We start from the raw sequence: 19,905 nt of genomic DNA, 5'->3' as shown, positions 1-19,905 counted from the left end.
TTATCGTCGGAAACAAGCAGCTGCTGCATTCGGATGAGCCTGAGAAAGAACTCGGCGCGATGTTGGCGATTGAGCAACATTCTTCACCACCGACTTAGCCATCATCGCCGTACTTGCATGCAAGGCAGCAGCTTCCAAAGCCCGTGAGGCCGGATCGGATAAAGCAAAAGCATCTTGCGATCCTGCGCGGTGCTGCGGTGTATGTCGCTTAGTGCCATTGCTAGGCCAACGGGACACTACGGTTGGAACTAGTCTTCAGCTCCAGCCTGCCGGCATATGCAGTCGATTTCTCGCTTCCACCACCCAACCGTGTCTCCTTCCGTATGTGACAGGACCTCACTGGCTTCCGTGCTTTGGACGGTTGAACAATCCATCTACGTTCTACATCTTGGGCCTTCTGAACGCTGCGCGGGCAAGGAGTCTTCTGCAACTCTGGAGCCGCTAGTCGGGCTCCGATGCTCTATCAAACTAGTTCCGGCAATTGAACGTCTATGCTGCGGATTTCAAATGTCAACTTGCTCCATCAGGACTCTCGAAAGATACTTAAGGCTAGCAATTACACTTTCTCTCCCTTTCTCCTTTCTCCTTTCCCCCAGCCCCGTCTCAGTCTCTCTTTGCTTTGCCTTGCTTTTGCGTTCGCTTCTCCCAGCTCCTCTTTCTCCACGCTTCTCCCGTCCAACTTTCGTACTATCCTTTTGATTGTGAACCCTGGCGGTCACATCTTTTCCCCAACACCAGCAGACAAACACTCTCCCTTTTTTCGTCCTCTTTTCACCACATTCTTTGCCCGTTTCTCTGCCCTCTCCTTTGTTCGGCGTCACCTCATCTTCGTACACTACCGTTCAACCAAGCTCGAGGCCTTCCTGTGGAAGACTCACCTTTCTTGACAATCCCAAGGCTCCAATTTGAACTAGCTAGACTAGCCAATTTCGAGACCCTTCCCTGTTCGAACTCAGCGCCAATCTTTGACTCTTAACCCTCCTCCTCTACAAACATCTTCCTTCTCTTCTCCCTTCAACTCGCAAATATGCACTTCACCCAGGCTCTCACCGTTGCTCTTTCGCTCTCGGCTGCTGCCGTAAATGCGGCCCCTGTTCGCGCTGGCTCAGGAGGCTCGTCCAAGGCCATGCTCCGCTCAGTGCACGAGAGTCAAATTGCTGCTCGCAGCATCAACAATGCTGTCAGCTCGCAACCTCTTCAGACTCGTGGTCTTGACTCAGTTACCCATCTTCGCCGCGCTATTGATGTGCACTTTGGTCATCTCGACCCTGAGGCGCGCGACCTAGCTATGGTCACCGAGCTTCACCGACGAGGCCTCCTCGACCAGCTCATCGCGGCTCTCCGCGATCTTATCATTACCCTTCTGGGCCAGGGTGGTGGTATGACGCGTCGACAGGCTAGCACCGATCAGCTCGAGCAAGCAATCCATCAGGTCACCTGCATTCTTGATGCGCTCTTTGGCAACACCGACGATTCGTGCTCGGATGTCTTTGGTAGTGCTACCAACGCTACCAACGCTACCGGTGCAGTCGCAGGTAAGGGCAGGTCGCCCTTGGAGAACAAGCTTGCTGCTTTCGGAGCTCAGCTTCGAAATTCTTCCAGTATTACCCAGGTGGTGGACCAGCTTATGACTCACAACGCCACTGCTCCTGCCAAGGCCAAGGGCGACAAGAAAGCCGACAAGAAGGCAGCCAAGAATGCTAATGCCACTTCGGTTGCCACAGCCGAAAAGCGCTCCTATGAGCTGCTAGAGGCTCGCCAGAACTCTGGTGTTCAAGGTCTTCTTGTCGCACTTCGCGATGTGGTCGACACGATCCTCAACACCTTGCTCCCCATGGCTTCGCGTGGCAATGAAGACGCGGCCAGTTCGACCTCTTCCGGTCGATGGCCTGCTCAAGACTGCCCTCCGCCCACCCCGAATGACGGCATGTACAGACCAGGATGCCCAGGTTACGGGCGACGTGACCTGGCCGTGCGCAGGAGCATGGACGCGCTCGGCGAGCGTGATGCCAACATCCTCACAATGGTCATGCCCATGATCGAGATGTTACTCAAGCAGCTACCGCAGCTCATTCAATCGTTGGCATCGTCACCGACTTCTTCTGCGGCCAATACTGCTGCCACTGCCACTTCGGCTACTGGCGCCGCCAAGAATGCCTCGCCCACCGCGATGGTTGACGATGCCTTTTCTCAGATCATGTCTGCCCTCGGCTACAGCGATGAGGCTAGCAACAGCTCTTCCTCAAGCAACAAGGTGTCCGCCTCTGCCACAGGAGCTGCTGCCAAGGTCTCAGCCACGGGGGTTTCATCCCCCAACGGTGCGACTTCGGCTGCGCGAAGTGCTGCCAACCTTAGCCAGAACTTTGCGCGCGACCTGCTCGATGCTGATGGTATGAACCTCGTCAAACGCCAAGTGCCCGCCACTGCGGGCACCAATGATGGTACCATTGGCAGCGATAATTGCGATGCAAGCGGCAACTCGGGTGGAATCAACGTAAGCTTGCTCAACAACCTTCTTAACGGTTTGCTGAGCGGCTTTTCGCGACGCAGCGAAGAATACGTTCCTGTCGAATTCTTCAAGAGACAGACCACCGGCACGGACGATGACAGCAACGCCATCGGTAGCGGAAACTGCAGCGCCAGTAACAATTCGGGAGGCATCAACTTGAGCCTGCTCGACAATCTGTTGAATGGTCTGCTTTCGAGCTTCGGCCGACGAGACATCGGGGTTGAGAACACCCCTCTGGAGGCTCGTGCCGACTTTGCGCCTGTGTGGGCGCAGATCAAGCAGCTCGGTAACGAGCATTTCCACGCAGCTCGTGATGTGAGCCACGATAACTCGATTTCGGCGGCTGCTACCGAGCGCAGTGCTGACAATGACGACGCTCCCAACTTCACCCCCGTCTGGGAAGCGCTTCGTGACCTCATCGACAGCGGATACGAACAGGCTGACAAGTCTGCCGGGGCTCAGCGTCGTGACGCTGCGCCTCTCAAGCTCGACTACAAGCCTCTGATGAAGGCCGGCATCCAATATGGAAAGCAGGTGTTCAAGTCGTTTACTCACCATGCTAAGCGCTCCACCGACTACAAGCCTTTCGTCGACGCCGCCAGCAACTTTGCCATCACCGCCATCAAAGAAATGTTCCACTAGAAGCTGCATTAATGGTGATAGTGATATGGCCACACATGTAGCTAGAGGTCCTTTTCTTCCCTTCATCCGTGTAAGGTCTCTCCCTCTCCCCATTTCCCCCTTCCCCCTTCCCCCCTTCCCCCTTTTCCCCTTTTCCCCTTTTCCCCACCTCACCACTTTTAGGATAGACACGCTCTAGTTGGTAGAGCAGCTCGCGGCCACCCTCGGGAAGGGTCGAGCGAAGCGAACCTGGTAATGCAAGGTCAAGGCAAAACAAAGCAACTCAAATGTTGTAGCGTGTGAATCGTGAATGTGTGAAGGTAACGATAATCCAGCTTGCCTATAATCGTGATTGTCTCGATGCACAGACTCGTGACTTGTCAGACTCGTGACTGACTTGAGCAGAAAGACGACACAGGAATCTTGTATGTTTGCTGAGACTCACGACTGTATGCTGCCTCGGCCGGACCTGTTTCACCAATACAAGGCCGTAAAAGGCTCAGAAGTATTGCACGATGCGAATTCGGGCTCTGCGGTTAACACCGAGATAGGGCCCACTACATCACAGTGCGATCCTGTAAGCTACAGTAGCTTTCGGCTGTCCCTTCAGTGGGTACAGCTCCGAAACGAAATGACAACATGGCTTCAAGCGATGCAGCGAGCAAGCACCAGATGAAAGCTTAAGCTTGGCAACGCCTCGTTTGGACATGTGACCCTTTCGCTAAATGAGCACGCGTACTCACAACTGTTGCACTCCGTGGCTAAAAAGAAGCACAGCAGAGCGACTTTGACCTAGTGGCGCACCAACAGCAACGCTGTGACATTCACGACTCGTGACTGGCTTGCGGGATCAAAGTGTGAAACAACAGTGCCATCTGCCCATTCGGTTTCATCAACACCAGGATGGCTGCTTTTTCCGAGCGGCAATCACGAATCGACCTCTTTGGTTCGCCTTTTCGCCGATGGGACGCCGCCGTTGCTGCGTGTACTATAAATGCGCCGGACAAGTTAAATTATATTAACTTACCATCTCATGCGTGATTTTGTGATTCCCCATGACTGGATCGCCCGACATGAGTCGTCCTGCAGCCGAGCAACTCAGTGAGGCCGCTCGAAGTGAACTACCAAACTGAATTAGGAAAGCACTCAACGGCAAGGCGGAGCGATCATACCAAGAGAAGGTCGGAAAACTGGTGAAACGTCCCTCCCCGTATTCAAACACACACACGGCTGCGCCTGCTCGCATCTTTAAGAGAACCTAAGCTTAACGCCAGCGGAAAAACGAACAAGCGGCATGTGGTGTCTCACAACAATCTCAAATGGCTGCGCCTTGCGCTTTGACGTGCGGGTCCAGGTGTGTGGCTCGTGCAACACACGACTAAACCTAGCCCATTCACGATATATTTGAGACAGCAACGTCGGTACCTGAAAAAGAAAAGACAAAAAAAGTAAGTTTTCGCAATCCCACCCGCGCCCGCTACCCGCACCCAAAGTCAGTCCATCTCCCCCCTCGCTTATCGTCGAGCCTAAGCCATCTGGGTCGCAGCTAGGGAACGGCACGCTGCGTGCAAGCCAAGAATTTGTGTTGGTCATTCCCGATATCACAGCCTGTGAATTGCCTCGTGTCTCGCCGGATCATCCGTTGTCATCTTCTCATGAGACTATGAAGGTGAGGCCTCGTTCCTTCTTACGACCATCATCTCCCTTCTCGCTACGGAAGAGCCGACTTTGCCGTCCAGGCATCAAGCATCGTTGATACTTGTTTCGGCTCGCCATTGCTCTGCTTGCTGCAACGAAGCTCTATCACAGACTCGGTTCCTACCCCGACCGTCGGTCCGATCGAATACGTCACCCTATCGGCGTATCCCGACATTCAGAAATGTGTCGGTTCTATCGCACTTGTCCAGGTACTCTCCAATAAGCCTCAGCCTCTTGAAAAGCAAGACTGTAGTCGTGCCATTTTCAGAGGTCTCACCGCATCGAGCGGTTTGGCATTGCTCACTTTAGCGCCGCGCCTTCTTCGACCTCACGTTGAACCTGCATGATGAAGGAATCACGAGTTGTGATTATGGGAGGTGAGTAAACGCGACGCATGCATGTTTCCATCAGCGTAATAGACGCCTTCTAATCTCGTAACTGTGTCTGAGCCGCGCCACTGACACTGTCCACCCAATGGCTGCATTTGTGAACCAGGCGGAGGCGTTGGAAAGTCGGCTTTGACTGTACAGTTCGTGCGGAACGTTTTTGTCAGCACGTACGATCCAACCATAGAAGATACCTACCGAAAGCTGCTCGTCATAGATGGTCAACAATGCATGGTCGAGATTCTCGATACAGCTGGAACCGAACAATTCCTTGCACTCAAGGAACTCTACATCAAGTCGGGTCAAGGCTTCATCCTCGTCTTTTCGCTCACATCCCTAGCTAGCGTCAACGAGCTCGGCCCGCTACGAGAGGCCATTGTGCGCATCAAGGACACAACAGCGATCCCCATTGTGCTGGTAGGCAACAAGGCGGATCTGCGAGCAGATCGGCAGGTGCCTCGAGAGGTAGGCACCAGCCTATCTAAAGCGTGGGGTAACGTCCCGTACTACGAAGCATCGGCTCGCAAACGCATCAACGTCGACGAGGTCTTTGCTGACGCGGTGCGGCAGATTCGAGCGTTTGATGCAATCAATGGCAAGCCGAGCAACGGGCATAGCGTCAGGCACACCTTCGCGTCAACCGGGTCCGTCAACAGCACAAAGGATGCTAAGATGGCAGCAAACACTTTCGGCGCAGCCTCGCGGTCGCGCGATCGCAAAAAATGCGTCATCATGTAACGTTAGTACGAGCACATGACTACCAAGCAGCTTCGCATCGAGAAGGATGGGAATTCCCGGTGATCAAACGAATCGCAACATCCACGCCTCTAGTATTCGTACATGGATCACGCTTGACTCGACACCGTTTGGAAGCGTAATCACGAATCTTGCCGGCGTGCAAGAGAAGATCATTACCTATAGATACCCGCCCTTGACTCTTGTATTGCTCATGATTTTACATACATGGCCTTGATATCGGTGACTCTAACGATGCAGTCGACGTGATGGAAGCTTTCCGTCGCATCAAATTGTAGAGACGGCATGTGCGTGCTGCAGTGAGCGACAAGCGTGAAGCATTTGCGGCTGTGTGCAAAACATGCAACGTTGCGTGCTGCGTGCTACATGCTGCGTGTTCACGGCGGCACGTGCAACCTTGTCGTATGTTACGCCGAAAATTCACCGATCGGAAATCGGGCAGATGGCTGAGCACAGTGAGGACGGCAAGAACGCTCAAGGCAGCAGAACGCGTCGTGCGTAGATTCCAAAGTGATCGGCTGGATGGGCGCACGTAGCCTCTTGCAAACGCACAGACAGGTTGACGCAGCCGCGAAGGCCAATTGCCAACCCAACGCAACACTACGACAAACCTCCACCGCACGTCGCTTGTTCTTGTCATCGTTGAGCTGGGCACCTCGACCACGACACCATCATACTGAGTACCTCGGCGCGCAAAACATCATCCTTCAAAGCCTTTCCAGTTTGCACACGTCCTTTTCGAAGCCTACACCATGTCGCGAAGGTACGACTCGCGAACCACCACGTTTTCCCCGGAAGGGCGACTGTACCAAGTCGAGTATGCCATGGAGGCCATCTCGCATGCTGGTACAGTGATTGGAATCCTCGCCAAGGACGGTATCGTTCTGGCTGCGGAGAAGAAGGTCACCTCGAAACTGCTTGAGCAGGACCAGTCGTCAGAAAAGATCTTTGCTGTGTCCGACAACGTCATGGCGGGCGTAGCCGGTTATACGGCCGATGCCAACTCGCTCGTCAACTTTGCACGCAACGCAGCGCAGCAGTACCTTGCATCTTACGACGACGACATGCCCGTAGAACAGTTAGCGCAGCGGCTGTGCGATTACAAACAAGGCTACACCCAGTTTGGTGGGTTGCGTCCCTTTGGCGTTTCGATCCTCTATGCCGGTTACGACGACCACCACCACTTCCAGCTCTACCATTCCGACCCTTCGGGTAACTATAGTGGATGGAAGGCTACGTGCATCGGCAACAACAACGGCACAGCCACCTCGTTGCTCAAGCAGGACTACAAGGACGATCTGGGTATTCAGGATGCTATGGCTATGGCGGTCAAGATTCTGAGCAAGACAATGGATAGCACCTCATTGGATAGCGAAAAACTCGAGTTCGCCACGCTTACGCTCAACGCGAAGACGGGTCAGCCGCAGACGAACATCTTCAAGCCCAACGATATCGACAGGCTGCTGCACAAGCATGGATTGGCTAAGCCCAAGGACGAGGATGAGGCGACGACAACGGCAACCGGAGCGACAACAACGACCGGAGAGACAGCCATGTCGCTTGACTCGTAAGTCAATCACCCATATCGAGCACTAGACGCTGCCGAGATGTGCTCGCAAGTGTTGCTTTCTTTCCCTCATTGTACCACTAGTATCCAATTGATTTGCTACCTAGTTGTGTTGACCGTGACGAAGCTGGATACGGTCAGGTAAATCTTTTACGTCCGCTCGAGGCGATGTGCACATTCTTGTGCCACACGCCGAAGGGGCCGCACCTGATCATTTCACAGGCGGCACATAGATACGCCGTGCATCGCACCACAGTGCAGAAATGTAGATGCATTTTCTTCACTCTGAAAATCGGATCGACTTTGCCTGAAGCTTTCAGTGGTCCTTCTTACTCCTTCTTGCCGCCATTCTGTTTGTCACCACCAAAAAAGTCGTTTTGACTGTTCATGATGGCCTGAAGACGTTCAGGCGAAACATCTATTCCAGCGTTTTTAAGTTCTTCCATGACTGTGACGCGAAGAAGGCGTGTTTGAGAAAACTTGATCAGCATGAGGGTGCACATATACAACATCTCTCTTCGCTCTAGTGTGAACTGGTATGCTCACCTTTGGTCGTAGCATCTCTGACCTCCTGATTACGAGCGAGTTTCACCATTTGCCACATGCTGGGCTTCTCGCCAGTGTGCAGATCGACGCCGTTCTGCTTCATCACTTCTACCAGGTTCGAGATGGCCGTAAGGGCTGATGGGGAGTGTGCTAGTTTTTCGAATCCCGGTGGCAACTGGGGGAACGAGTTTGGGGTGGGTGACGAGGCGTATGTGCGTGAACGCAGCGCAGGTTGCGGGATGGCTGCGAGAGTGGTGCTGCGAAGAGTCCGAGTGGACGGCCTGATGGCGCGCGTGATGAACCGGCTGGAAAGCATGTTGGAGAGATGCCGTAATGGATGTGTGTCGTTATGGTGCTGTTGATGAGAATGACCGATGGCACATGGAAGGGTACGTAAAAGCCAAGTCAAACGTGAGTTCAGCCTCCACCTTCTATATGGTGCTGTCCGACTCCCGAAATTTAGCGCCATGACTTTTTGCTTTCTTGGAATGACGGGCGTTCTGAACTCGATCAAGTTGCATAACAACACGGACAGAACTCTACGACGATCGCTACCGTAGAAGAAGCGCGGGAGGAACCTTTTGCGCAGTATAGCATACATCAACCATGCTAACATTAACACGAATGGTGCCCTTCGCGAGGTGCCCCCGGTCCGTCCCTATCGTGTCATCGCAGCCGTTCTGCCTCGCTGGAACGTGGCGCTTGGTGCCGTCTGGCTCTTGTTCCCAGCGTAGCCTTTCAAGATGTAGAGGCATAGCTTCAACGCCAACTGTGCTATCTCCATCATCAATACCAAACTCCAAGCCATACTACGTCACCACACCCATCTTTTACGTAAATGCTGATCCGCACATTGGGCATCTCTACTCGGATGTAATAGCAGACGCCTTGGCGCGATATCACGGGTATATGCGATCAGGATACTCGACCTACAATCACTGTGATGGCCCAAACCCCTCTACAAACTCTATGACAGACATGGTTCGACCGATGTTCAGCACAGGTACGGATGAGCATGGTTTGAAGATGCAAAAAGTCGCAGAAGCAGCCAGCGAAGATCCTCGAGCTCTGTGCGATCGTATCAGCCAACGTTTCAAACATCTCGCCGATGCAGCTAACATCAGCTACACCCACTTTATCCGAACGACGGACACAGACCATAAGGTTGCGGTGGAACATCTTTGGCGTACCCTGCGCGACAAGGGACACATCTATCAGGGAAGTCATGAAGGATGGTATGCGGTTTCGGACGAGGCGTTCTACCCGGAAGGACAAGTGAAGACAGTGGTGGGTGAGGATGGGAAGGAGGTCAGGCAGAGTATCGAAACGGGAGCCAAGGTGGAATGGAGCCAAGAGGTGAATTACAAGTTCAGGCTGTCAAACTTCCAAAAGCCGCTGGTGGAGTGGTTGAGGGCGAATCCAAAGGCGATCCAGCCGGCACAGAAGCACGCTGAGGTACTGGCAGAGGTCGAGGCAGGATTGACGGATCTGTCAATAAGTAGGCCTAGCTCGCGATTGAGCTGGGGAATCAGGGTGCCTGAGGACGACGAGCATTCGATCTATGTCTGGGTAGATGCCCTGACCAACTACCTTACGGCTGCCGGATACCCTTTTGCAGCGTCGACAGGGCAAGCGGAAGGAAACGTCGCACTATCATCCGCCTGGCCAGCAGACGTCCACGTGGTGGGTAAGGACATTGTTCGATTCCACGCCATCTACTGGCCAGCCATGTTGCTCGCTGCTGGTTTGCCACTACCAAGGACAATCCTCGCTCATTCGCACTGGACGATGAACAAGGCCAAGATGTCCAAGTCGCGCGGCAATGTGGCCAACCCATTCGAAGCCATCGATACGTTCGGACTAGATGCGCTGCGCTTCTTCCTCCTGCGCGTCGGTGGCAACTTCGGTTCGGACTCGGACTACAATCCAACTGTACTGGTCGAGTACCATCGCAAGTATCTGCAGGGTCAGTTGGGCAACTTGGTATCCAGGATATGTGCTCCGAAGATTCATGCCAGGTTGAACGATTTCGCTCGCGACGCCGCCACACATGTGCTGCACCGTCCGCTCAAGGAGCAAGTGGAATTGCATATGGACAGCGAATCACTTTCGCTCTGCACTGCTCTCGAAACATCGCTGACGCAGCTCCCCGCAAATGTCGACGCGCTAATGTCCGATTTCGAAGTAGCCAAGGTGCTCGAACTCATCCTGGAATCCGTCATTGCTAGCACAAACGAGCTCATCCAACGACTCGAACCTTGGTCCGCCTCCACTCATCCCGTCGTCGTCCTCGAAACCGTTGTACTTGTCACCGAAAGTCTACGCATCTCGGCGCTGTTATTACAGCCTTTCATGCCGCAAAAAATGTCGGCACTTCTGGATACGTTGAAGATACCTCAAGGCAGCAGGAGGCATCCAAAGGATCTCGTGGTCACGGATACAGACGGAAGGCTCGTCTCACATGTGGTGCAAAGATCCGAATCCGAAGGCAAGCCTCATCCGCTCTTCCCTCGAATCGAAGTGGCATGAAACTTCGAGATGACAAGCTCACATTTTCCAGCAGAGGCAATTTCCATCACCACTCGACGCTGCCTCGTTCACTTTTCGTTCTTATTCAGGCTGTGTCGAATCAAATGGGAGATGGAGATTATTCCTGCAAATGTCGTAGAAAAGTAAGGATCAAGAACAAGCGAGCCTATCAGAGAGCGATGAGAACAGCGCCAGCCAGCAGAGCGGCTGCCGAAGCAGCCGATACGCCAACCATGGCGCTGAGCGAGCTGGCGGCTGATGACGAGCCACTGCTACTGCCGCTGCTTCCGCTGTTGGAGTTGCTCGAACCAGCGGAGAGCGAAGGAGTTGAGGTTACTACGGCGCTGCTTGCCGAAGGCACGGGCAAGCTTCCACCACCAAACACGCCACTTGCGGTGGCCTGGGATGCGAACGAGGAGGCACCATTCGGAATAGGCAAGCCACCGCCTGCTGCGCCCATCGAGCTGGAGCTGGAACGCGAAGTAGGCTGTGGAGTCTGCGATGAAACAGCACCGGAGGTGACCGAGACGATTTGCGCTTCAGTGCCCTTCAAGCTTGCAAAGCCGATCCTTCCGGCGCCATCAAACACGGAAAAGACATTCTTGAGGAACGAGTCACCGACGATCCACTGAGGAACGCCGTACTGCCTCGAACCGAGGTCGATCTCGAACAGCGCACCGAGACATGTCTGTGAGTTGGTGTAAGGGTAAGAGCCCAAGTTGAAATCCTGCGGGTTCATGGACCAGCTCTTACCGCCGAAGGTCAACTGGATGTTGAGGTTGGCACTGCACGGGAAGAGGTAGTAGCCAGGCATGTCAGCGCTGCTGACCGAGCGCGAGCCGCTAATCTGCGAGTAGAAAGCGCGGATGGCCAAAGATGGACCGCCGATGAGCGTTGTACCCGTATCGATGGCGGCGAGTGGGTTGCTGCCGATGCTGGCCGAGTTGCCGTTGACAGTAATGCCTTGGAGAGGGATAGTCCAATATCCCAAGCCCTGCTGGTTCTGAAGGTTGTTGGGGATGTTGGTGTACGTGATGTCGCCGCTGTATTGGTTCGTGTCGATCTGACCAAGTGTAAAGACGCCACCAGGACTCTGAATATCGTTAATGTTGGGGTCATTGGGATTGAGGTTGTCGATGTTCCGTGCGAGCTGGAAGGTGAAAGCGTTGGTCTGGAGCACGTTCTGCTTTTCCAGCACCTGCCAGAAGGGTGTAGCACCGCTGGTGGAGAGGGACTGGAAGCCCATGCCCATGATACCCGAGGTAGGATATTCGACCGTGTTCGAAGCGACGGCACTAGCCTCGGCAAAGGTGAGGTTGTTGACAGTGTATCCCGCCAACGAAACCTTGTCGGCGGCGAGCACACCTCGGACGGCGCCGGTACCGTAAGTGATAGTGAAGGGAGTATTGGAGCCAATGTTGGTGGAAGAAGCAGAGGTATCGTACTTGTTCAAGTCAGAGTCGCAGTTCTGCGCCGTACCGCAATCCGAGTCTACGAGCCAGAAATCGGCTGAGCCGGTGTCAAGAACGACATTGAAGTTTTGTGCGGGGGTTCCGACGGATACTTGAGCGAAGTAATAACTGTGTTGGGGCGTCATGGACAAGGTTGGATTCATGACAAAGTGAGGATCAGTTGATTCGGTCGAATGAAATTAATCCCGACGCATTGCCGATCCGTGTGGGCGGTTTTTTGGAATCATCATGTACCTACTTGTCTGGACCCACATCGGTCAATCCGATCGTTTGACGCTTCTGGTGTGAGTTGGAAGCGGAGAACTTGCTCTTCATAACTTCGGCCTGTCGTAGAGCCCACTTTTTGGTCTTTTCCGGGTCGCGCTTGGTGATGTCGGGGTGAAGTCCGCCATGCCTCTTGTAGACGGGCACAGACACCGAACCTTGCGAAAGATCGCCAAGCGATCGACCGGCGAGACGGAACGCCTGCGCAGCTGCCAAATCTCCTCTAGCTTGATCAGGGTTGGCCTGGAAAGGCACAACATACGCCTGAAGTGACGAGGCACACAGCAGCGCCGCCGTGACACTCAAAAGGAGTGCCTGGAAAGCCATTGCTATGGTGAGACGCGTGTCGGAAAAAGCGTGGATACTATTGGATTCAGAATGTTGATGCCAATACCGACTCGCTACTGCTGCCGTTGGTGGGATGGAAGAACCACGTTGGTGCGGACGGGGATGGTATTGGAAGGCAAGAAACACATACGCATACGCTAAGATCAAAGGACGCACGACCGTCTGTGACGTGTGTGAGAATCATCCATGATGTTCTCGCCGTGACTGTAACAGGCGCAGTTTGTCGAGAGGGTGAGAACGACGTCACTCAGCTCGAGCTTCCGCCACGCTTACGGCAAAGCGAGAAAGAGTGTGCGTTTGCGCATAGGTAGAGATGGACATTCGTGATTAACACATCGGCCAAAATATTATAATCGTGAATACAGTGTATACAATATAAAACTAAAAATAAAACAAAACCGAAAAATCTACTCATGCAAGGCTGCCGCTGCCGTTTGGGTTGCATAGCCTTGATTCAATCAGCGAGACGGCCAAGAAAAGAAAAGGATCTTGGTTGCTAGCAAGCTGTGAGCCTCGGCGGCAAGTCCAGACTTTGGAGCTGGGCGTGCTGTGAAGCAGCAGCAGCAGCAGCAGGGTCCACAGCCCACGACTGAAAATTGGAATACGCAACGCAGCCCAGCGAGCCTTTTCAACGGGGCAAGTCGAAACCTGGAATGCGAACAAATGACTAATCGTGAATCACAGTCACGAGTAGAAACACGGCATCTTGATCGAGCTTGATTGTGATTCATGATAATTATGGTTTTAACTTATTGGACTGCCTGCCGACAGGTGGGGTGACAACCACACATTCAATTACGATTAACTAAATGAATGCGGATCGGCTCGTGACTCTTAGCGAGTTGGCTCTCGATCTGCAACGCGCTGTCGGCATTCGTGGATCACACCTACGACTTTCAGGTAACGAACGGTATTCGTAATTCACTTTAGTGCTGGTCAGCAGCTCAAAATCACAAATTGCAACGCTGTAACCACCACGCATGCAAACCTCCTGCATCAAACTTCTCAAAACCCGAAGAAAAGAACAACTCACGACTTTCCACTTTCTACATAAGCGAATGTGAATCGTGAATGAAACGTGAATCACGAATCGTGATGCATGCGATGTGCTTTGGCAAGCGTGCGGAATCCAATCATCAATCCTCTCGCCAGCCACATCGGACCTAGGGGGGAAGTGCTGCCAACATACAATCTAGATAAGTTAAAATAGAAGAAGTCAAAACAGGGCAACAATCGTGAATGGCTCACGACTGTCAAGGTCAAGGTTGAGGTTGCGTTGCCATGAACCTGTCGGCACATACTGTACAGTACAGTACAGTCACAGTATACAGTATACCATTCACGGTTGAAGATGGCATCCTTTTTTTTCCGTGGTGATTCAACTGGTGAACGACAGCGCTTTCACTCGAGTGCACGCTTGGATGCAACTCTTTGCTCAGACCAAGCTGTCTGCGACCCTGACACATTTTCGAACCAGCCCCTTCCTTGGCCGTTCCGTCTCGTCTTCCAGAACCAATGACGCTGCATCACCTCGTGCGATGGTGATGCCTGCTCGCCTAGCCAATCCGCCATCCACCGGTCGAGCACGTCCAACTGTCGTGCTGCTACAGCCGGTGGTAGGTTTTCTTCAATGTCGAGCACCGTCAATGCTAGGTGCGTCGATGTCGGTGTGATATGCAAGTGCCGCATCCAGCTGAGAACGTCAATGATCTCCTCTCGAGCTGTGCGTGCTTTCGTTTTGTTCTCTGACGAATGTTCGAGGTGCAGCAAGAGTCGCAGGTAGTGCTCGAACAGTTCCGGCGTGAACACGAGCGCGTCCAGGTTGGCCTCTTGCGTGGCTCCTCCATCATCGCAAGCTGCAACGGTGCGAGATAGGAAGACTGATGTCAGCCATTTTTCCACCCGAGCTCCCAGCAGTTCTTCTGAAAAGAGCCATCCCGCGGCACCTTGTGCTCCAAGTTGCTCCTTCAATGTATTGTGATGCTCAGCCAAGTCGGGGTGTTTGCGGAACAGCATGCTTCGAAACACTTGCCGGCCGCGCTGCGCATCGATGGTCGAGCTGGCGTCGTCTGGACACGATGCCTTGAGCAGCATTGCAAGCACCGGCGCATCTGGGAATCGCCTGATCGTACGCTGATACACTTCCCACAGCGATCCGATGCCCTGAGATCCACTAGAGTGCAGTCCGCTGAACACAACCGTCGCAAGGATGGGATCCGGGACCACCCGGTATCGCTCCGTCTCGTGATCCTGCTGAGTTGAAGCGCTCGCTTCTAGAATTGCGTCGATATCGGCTACTTGGGTCGTCGACAACGACGGCACCTCGATGTCTTTGAGCTTGTTACATGCATGCGCCATCTTGGGCACGCCTCGTTCGCACCAAAGTTGCAGTTGCTGCAGTGCAGTCTTGACGTCTCGCAGTTGAAATAGGTTCTGCAAGAGCAACGACAGAGTCGCCGGATTGGGCATCACTCCGCGATGCAGCATGGCATTCCACACCGTTACAGCACATTTTGGCCTTTTGCGCAACAGCAAGCCGTGCATCACCACCGAGTATGCATACGGATCGGCTCTTCGTTGCAACATTGCCTGTGAGAATCGATCGCCCTTCACAAACGACCTACCGTCAGAAAAATCGTCGCCGCCCTGCAAAAAGATGCCCAGCATGGAAAAGATCTTGCCCAAACGCACATCGTCACTCTTGGTCATCACCTCGAGCAAGTCGATGCAGTTCGGAGCGAGCTCGTTGTCAATTCGCCTGCGCCGCTTTTTCTTCGTGCGGCCGCTTGCCGTCTGTTCGAGCTGGGTTCGCAAGAGCTGCTCGCCTCGCAAAAACTCCTTCCATGCGTCCTGACGTCCTTCCTTGGACCGAACCAACGCTTTGGCAAGGAGCTGATAGTCAGCACCAGAAACCGTTGATCCACTTTTGCGTCTGCACTGCTCGTAATCGTTGAACCACTGCCATGTGCGCGCATAATTGCGGTCGATGCCGGAAGCGAAGATGGCGCACCTAAGCGCACGTGCTTTCAGCTCCATATCCGCACCGGTATCGTATTGCAGAAGGCGCTCCATAAGTTCGATGTTAACAAAATGTGCAGACGAGGAGGATCTTTCGTGTGAGCGTTTCATCGAGGCCTCGATGCTGCTGATGCATCTTGTGAACACTCTGCGGCGCATGTCCTCCAACGTTTCTGTGCCTTGTTGCGCTACAAGCCAATCCAAGAGTCGCATGACCGCTTGGCGCGCCCTCTGGTCTGGCAAACCCGTGCATCGCCGCGTGAAATCGTTCACCAAATCCACCGATCTTGCCATTCGATCGGGAAAGCGTTGGAACAGAGCCAAAAGCAGGTCGGTCAACCGAGGGATTAAATGCAATGCGGTTCCGTACTGTTTAACTGTGAGTCTTAAAAGCACGACGAAGCAGTACTGAAGGGCTTTGAAGGCCGTCGTTTGTCCATTTTCTAACAGATTGCGGGCACGGGAGATCGAGCAAGTGAGGAGCGCCAACGCGTCTGATACTTCGGATGGCGTGCTGATCGTGTTGATGGTGCGATGGAGCACAAAGGGAGGCCACATGTCATCAGCGATATCGACCATGTGTCTACGAGCGTCGGGCCAGCTCTTTGCCAGCATCGCGTTTCGATAAGCCAGAAAGGTTTTCACATCTAGATTTCGATTGTTCAGGTACTTGTCGAGCACTGCGACGAACTGCTTGCTTGACAGAGGGGCGGGTGCCAACCTCAAATCGTCCAATTCAAAAGCACCGGCCAGTGCCTCGTGCGTATTTTGTGCCTCAGGGTAGTGCCCTCTGAAATTCTTGGGTGCCAGCGCTCGCATGAATGTGTCGAACGGCAGATCTTGCCAAGCTTCCAGCACGACTCGCTGCTTCTGCCGCTTGACGACCAGTTTAGGGTGCCGATGGAGGGCGCTGCGAGGTACCAGCGCCGAAGCCTGAAGTGGGGGTTTTGAGTCTTCAACTTGGGATGCATCAGGATGTGTGCATGCCGCAGAGCTATAAGCTGCTGAAGTCGAGATCGAGTGATATTGTTGACGTCCACAATTGAATGAGAGGTGCTGAGGTCCCGACCGTGCTGCAAGACGATAAGCAACGGGATGAGAGACAGCAGCAGCCACCACCCGCAACATCGAATGGTGCGTTGCTGTCATCTTGGCCAGAGTTGCATATAGCTTCAGAAGCTCTCCTGATACAGCCGCATGCGAGGCATTCTTTTGGCTTCGTGACGATGGTGACAAGGCCAAGAGGTGGACGCTTGTTTCATACAGTAGTCACGAGTGTTTGCTAAAGGAATATGCAGAATAGCTCTGTCCGAGTTCCGCGGCAACACTTTTCGAAAGAGCTTTTGATAAAAAGTAGAAAATGGGGCTTAGAAATGGGCAGATTTAATAATCTACACGTGGGTGAAGGTTCAATCACGAACAGTCCCTTGTCGCTATCTTGCTCTTTGCTAGACGTCGGAGACTTTCGTCTTGCGCAAAGCACACTCAAAATCAAGAACGTTCTGCACAAAGAACACTAACAAGTCGATACTTTTATAAAACGTACTTTCTGGCTGTTCACTGTTTCGAAACCAGCCCTGCCGCCTGATTGGCAACGATCTCAGCGAACTCGGAGCTGTTGATGTGATGGTCATACGCCTCCAAGGTGATGGAATGCTGACCCCCTTGATCTCTATGGTGCTCTAAGCTCTCTTCGATACTATGGAATAGCGCTGCTCTCGCCTCTGGATCGTCCCAAACACCTTGTGCACCGTCCATACCCGAAATGCCGCCTTTGGGCAATAGGATCCGCATTCGAGCCTCTTTCCGACCTTGCGACCCGCGCTCTAGGCCTTTGAACAGATTGCGGACCAGATACTTGCCGAGCTCTCGATTCTGCTCCACGGATGTGCGCACCAGCGTCACCTGACTATTGTGCTCGTACACCGGCGTTCCATTCGTGGTGTGATGCATAGGGCCCTCTTCGGAGCCATGCTTGAGCTCGAAGCGTGATGGCAAAGATGTTAGGGAACCAAAGTTGATCATGTCCAGAGCGCCAACAGACACGATCTGGGGCACACCTTTCTCAGCAGCTGCGGTAAGACGGTCCGGACCTGCGGAGAGAACGCCATGATACAGGTGGTCGCAGATCTCCGTGGTGGTTAGGTCGATCACACCAGAAAAGTAGCCTTCGCGTATGAGACGCTCCATACTGCGGCCTCCAGATCCCGTAGCATGAAACGCGACTGGCTCGAAGCCTTTTTGCTTTAGCCGTTCCGAAATCTGATTGACGGCTACAGTAGTGACGCCGAACATGCTGATAGCGATCATAGGCTTGTGGTCATTGCTCAAAGATCTTACCGTTGACTGTGTTTGTTTTGAGCAATGTTGCGCGTGCGCCATGCCCGAGATAGCTGCTAGAGCAGATTGCAGCGTCGTCAGAGTGATGGCGTTGAGCGAGCCAGAAATGTCGCCTATGGATGGCATGATACAAATGTCACTTTCGCCAACGTACTCGCTCACGTCACCACTGGCCATGGTGGTGAGCATGATTTTGGGCAAACCGATCGGAAATCTAGCATCGCGCATGATCGAAGTTGCGAACGCAGTGTTTTGACTACCACCGAAGGAGGCGATTGCATCAAGCGCTCCATCGTCCTGGAGCTGAGACAGCTCGCGAAGACACGCCTCTCGAAGAGCATCACGCACAGCTGACCGTTCGGTGGGTACCTCGGTGCCATGTCCGCCAGATCGAAGCTCAAGCAGCCGCTTTGGAGTGTATAGGCCCGAGTCTGCTCCGAGCTCGAATGAGGATGGTCCTTCCAGGGGACCTTGCGTGCTGACATCCAGTACAGTGACAATGCATCCTCGCTGTTCAAGCCAAGAGGTGGCAAACTGGTATTCAGCTTTCTTGGTGTCAAGAGTGCCAATCAGCGCCACGAGAGGTTTGCTTTCGTTCCGGGTCGTCATCATTCGCCTGGATAGCTTGTAGTGTGTAGCGTGGAACGTTGATTGCTAGCATGTTGCAGCCGTAGCCTGTCACAACGGATGTTCGGTGAATCACGAATCCTTGCCGGTCCGAAAAAAAACAGAATGTGGAGGAGGAACGCACGAGGCAGGCAGGAGGTAAGCTGCTAAGTTATAAGCTTACTCAAAAACCTGTCTTGATCCCGTCATGTTCTTCAACCTATCTGCGCAACTCGAAAGAATGTCTAGCTACGACACACCTCCGAAGGACGGCCGCGAAGCAGTCGAAAGGCTTCGAGCTACGGCCAAGAGCGGCAAACCTATCATTGGTTCCGGCGCCGGCATTGGTCTCACGGCAAAGTTTGTCGAAAAAGGAGGAGCCGACTTGATCATCCTCTACAACTCGGGCAGATATCGAATGGCAGGTAGAGGCTCGCTAGCAGGACTCATGCCGTATGGAGATGCCAACGCTATCGTGGTAGAAATGGCAGCCGAAGTGCTGCCCGTCATCAGTCACACTCCTGTTCTCGCCGGTGTTTGTGCTTCGGACCCATTCCGATCGATTCCCAAGTTCCTACAGCAACTCAAGGAGATCGGCTTTGTCGGCGTGCAAAATTTTCCCACAGTGGGCTTGATCGACGGCAACTTCCGACAGAACTTGGAAGAGACAGGCATGGGCTACGACCAAGAGGTGGAGCTCATGAAACACGCCAAGCAGCTCGGGCTTCTCACTACCCCATACGTGTTCAACACAGAGGAGGCTGTAAAGATGGCAAACGTGGGCGTCGATGTCATTGTGGCGCATATGGGCCTCACCACAAGCGGCAGCATTGGTGCTCAAACCGCTATGAGCTTGGACAACGCAGTCGAGCTCACTTGCAAGAGTAAGTAAATCGCAACAGCCGACATGAATACAAGACAAGAATCGTCATGACTCACAAGGACGTTTGGTCTGCATCGGCGCTTTCATGTCGCCTGCTTCCTTCTCATTGCAGTAACGGCCAAGGTGCACTCCATCGCACCGGACACTTTGGTGCTCGTACATGGTGGTCCTGTGGCTTCAGCTTCTGATGCACAATACGTTCTCGATCGGGTACCTGGCCTTGCCGGCTTCTACGGCGCTTCGAGCATGGAGCGACTTCCCGTCGAAATTGCTTTGCAAGAAAGCATGAACGATTTCAAGAACCTCCAGATCTCTTCGTCGAAAGTGATATGCTGACATATCTCAACAGAGTTTCATCCGAC

At 53.4% G+C, this 19,905-nt stretch overlaps 9 protein-coding genes across 9 annotated transcripts; 5 read left to right on the top strand and 4 right to left on the bottom strand.

The window, feature by feature from the left end:
* Window positions 1-1,027: 1,027 nt before the first annotated feature.
* Window positions 1,028-3,151, top strand: UMAG_11910 (uncharacterized protein; the record flags this gene model as incomplete). Its single annotated transcript, XM_011390588.1, has 1 exon — window positions 1,028-3,151. The coding sequence occupies one exon, from the start codon at window positions 1,028-1,030 to the stop codon at window positions 3,149-3,151; it is 2,124 nt and encodes a 707-aa protein (XP_011388890.1).
* A 2,023-nt stretch (window positions 3,152-5,174) lies between these two features.
* On the top strand, window positions 5,175-5,952 carry UMAG_11909 (putative GTP-binding protein; the record flags this gene model as incomplete). Its single annotated transcript, XM_011390587.1, has 2 exons — window positions 5,175-5,205; window positions 5,324-5,952. The coding sequence occupies 2 exons, from the start codon at window positions 5,175-5,177 to the stop codon at window positions 5,950-5,952; spliced, it is 660 nt and encodes a 219-aa protein (XP_011388889.1).
* Window positions 5,953-6,722: 770 nt separating this feature from the next.
* Window positions 6,723-7,541, top strand: UMAG_02046 (putative proteasome core particle subunit alpha 3; the record flags this gene model as incomplete). The annotated part of the gene is made up of 1 exon (XM_011390129.1): window positions 6,723-7,541. One exon carries the CDS (start codon window positions 6,723-6,725, stop codon window positions 7,539-7,541), a length of 819 nt encoding a protein of 272 aa, XP_011388431.1.
* A 325-nt stretch (window positions 7,542-7,866) lies between these two features.
* Window positions 7,867-8,399, bottom strand: UMAG_02045 (uncharacterized protein; the record flags this gene model as incomplete). The annotated part of the gene is made up of 2 exons (XM_011390128.1): window positions 7,867-7,985; window positions 8,084-8,399. 2 exons carry the CDS (start codon window positions 8,397-8,399, stop codon window positions 7,867-7,869), a joined length of 435 nt encoding a protein of 144 aa, XP_011388430.1.
* Window positions 8,400-8,707: 308 nt separating this feature from the next.
* On the top strand, window positions 8,708-10,612 carry UMAG_02044 (putative methionyl-tRNA synthetase; the record flags this gene model as incomplete). The annotated part of the gene is made up of 1 exon (XM_011390127.1): window positions 8,708-10,612. One exon carries the CDS (start codon window positions 8,708-8,710, stop codon window positions 10,610-10,612), a length of 1,905 nt encoding a protein of 634 aa, XP_011388429.1.
* Window positions 10,613-10,781: 169 nt separating this feature from the next.
* On the bottom strand, window positions 10,782-12,675 carry UMAG_11908 (uncharacterized protein; the record flags this gene model as incomplete). The annotated part of the gene is made up of 2 exons (XM_011390586.1): window positions 10,782-12,192; window positions 12,323-12,675. The coding sequence occupies 2 exons, from the start codon at window positions 12,673-12,675 to the stop codon at window positions 10,782-10,784; spliced, it is 1,764 nt and encodes a 587-aa protein (XP_011388888.1).
* A 1,422-nt stretch (window positions 12,676-14,097) lies between these two features.
* Window positions 14,098-16,863, bottom strand: UMAG_02041 (uncharacterized protein; the record flags this gene model as incomplete). The annotated part of the gene is made up of 1 exon (XM_011390126.1): window positions 14,098-16,863. The coding sequence occupies one exon, from the start codon at window positions 16,861-16,863 to the stop codon at window positions 14,098-14,100; it is 2,766 nt and encodes a 921-aa protein (XP_011388428.1).
* A 408-nt stretch (window positions 16,864-17,271) lies between these two features.
* UMAG_02040 (uncharacterized protein) lies at window positions 17,272-18,663 on the bottom strand (the record flags this gene model as incomplete). Its single annotated transcript, XM_011390125.1, has 1 exon — window positions 17,272-18,663. The coding sequence occupies one exon, from the start codon at window positions 18,661-18,663 to the stop codon at window positions 17,272-17,274; it is 1,392 nt and encodes a 463-aa protein (XP_011388427.1).
* A 238-nt stretch (window positions 18,664-18,901) lies between these two features.
* Window positions 18,902-19,879, top strand: UMAG_02039 (uncharacterized protein; the record flags this gene model as incomplete). The annotated part of the gene is made up of 2 exons (XM_011390124.1): window positions 18,902-19,544; window positions 19,656-19,879. 2 exons carry the CDS (start codon window positions 18,902-18,904, stop codon window positions 19,877-19,879), a joined length of 867 nt encoding a protein of 288 aa, XP_011388426.1.
* Between the last annotated feature and the right edge of the window lie 26 nt (window positions 19,880-19,905).

Source organism: Mycosarcoma maydis, chromosome 5 (genome assembly GCF_000328475.2).
Source record: "Mycosarcoma maydis chromosome 5, whole genome shotgun sequence".
NCBI classification, from domain to species: domain Eukaryota; kingdom Fungi; phylum Basidiomycota; class Ustilaginomycetes; order Ustilaginales; genus Mycosarcoma; species Mycosarcoma maydis.
Note: the sequence above shows the minus strand (reverse complement) of the source record. Positions and strands in the feature narration are given on the sequence as shown.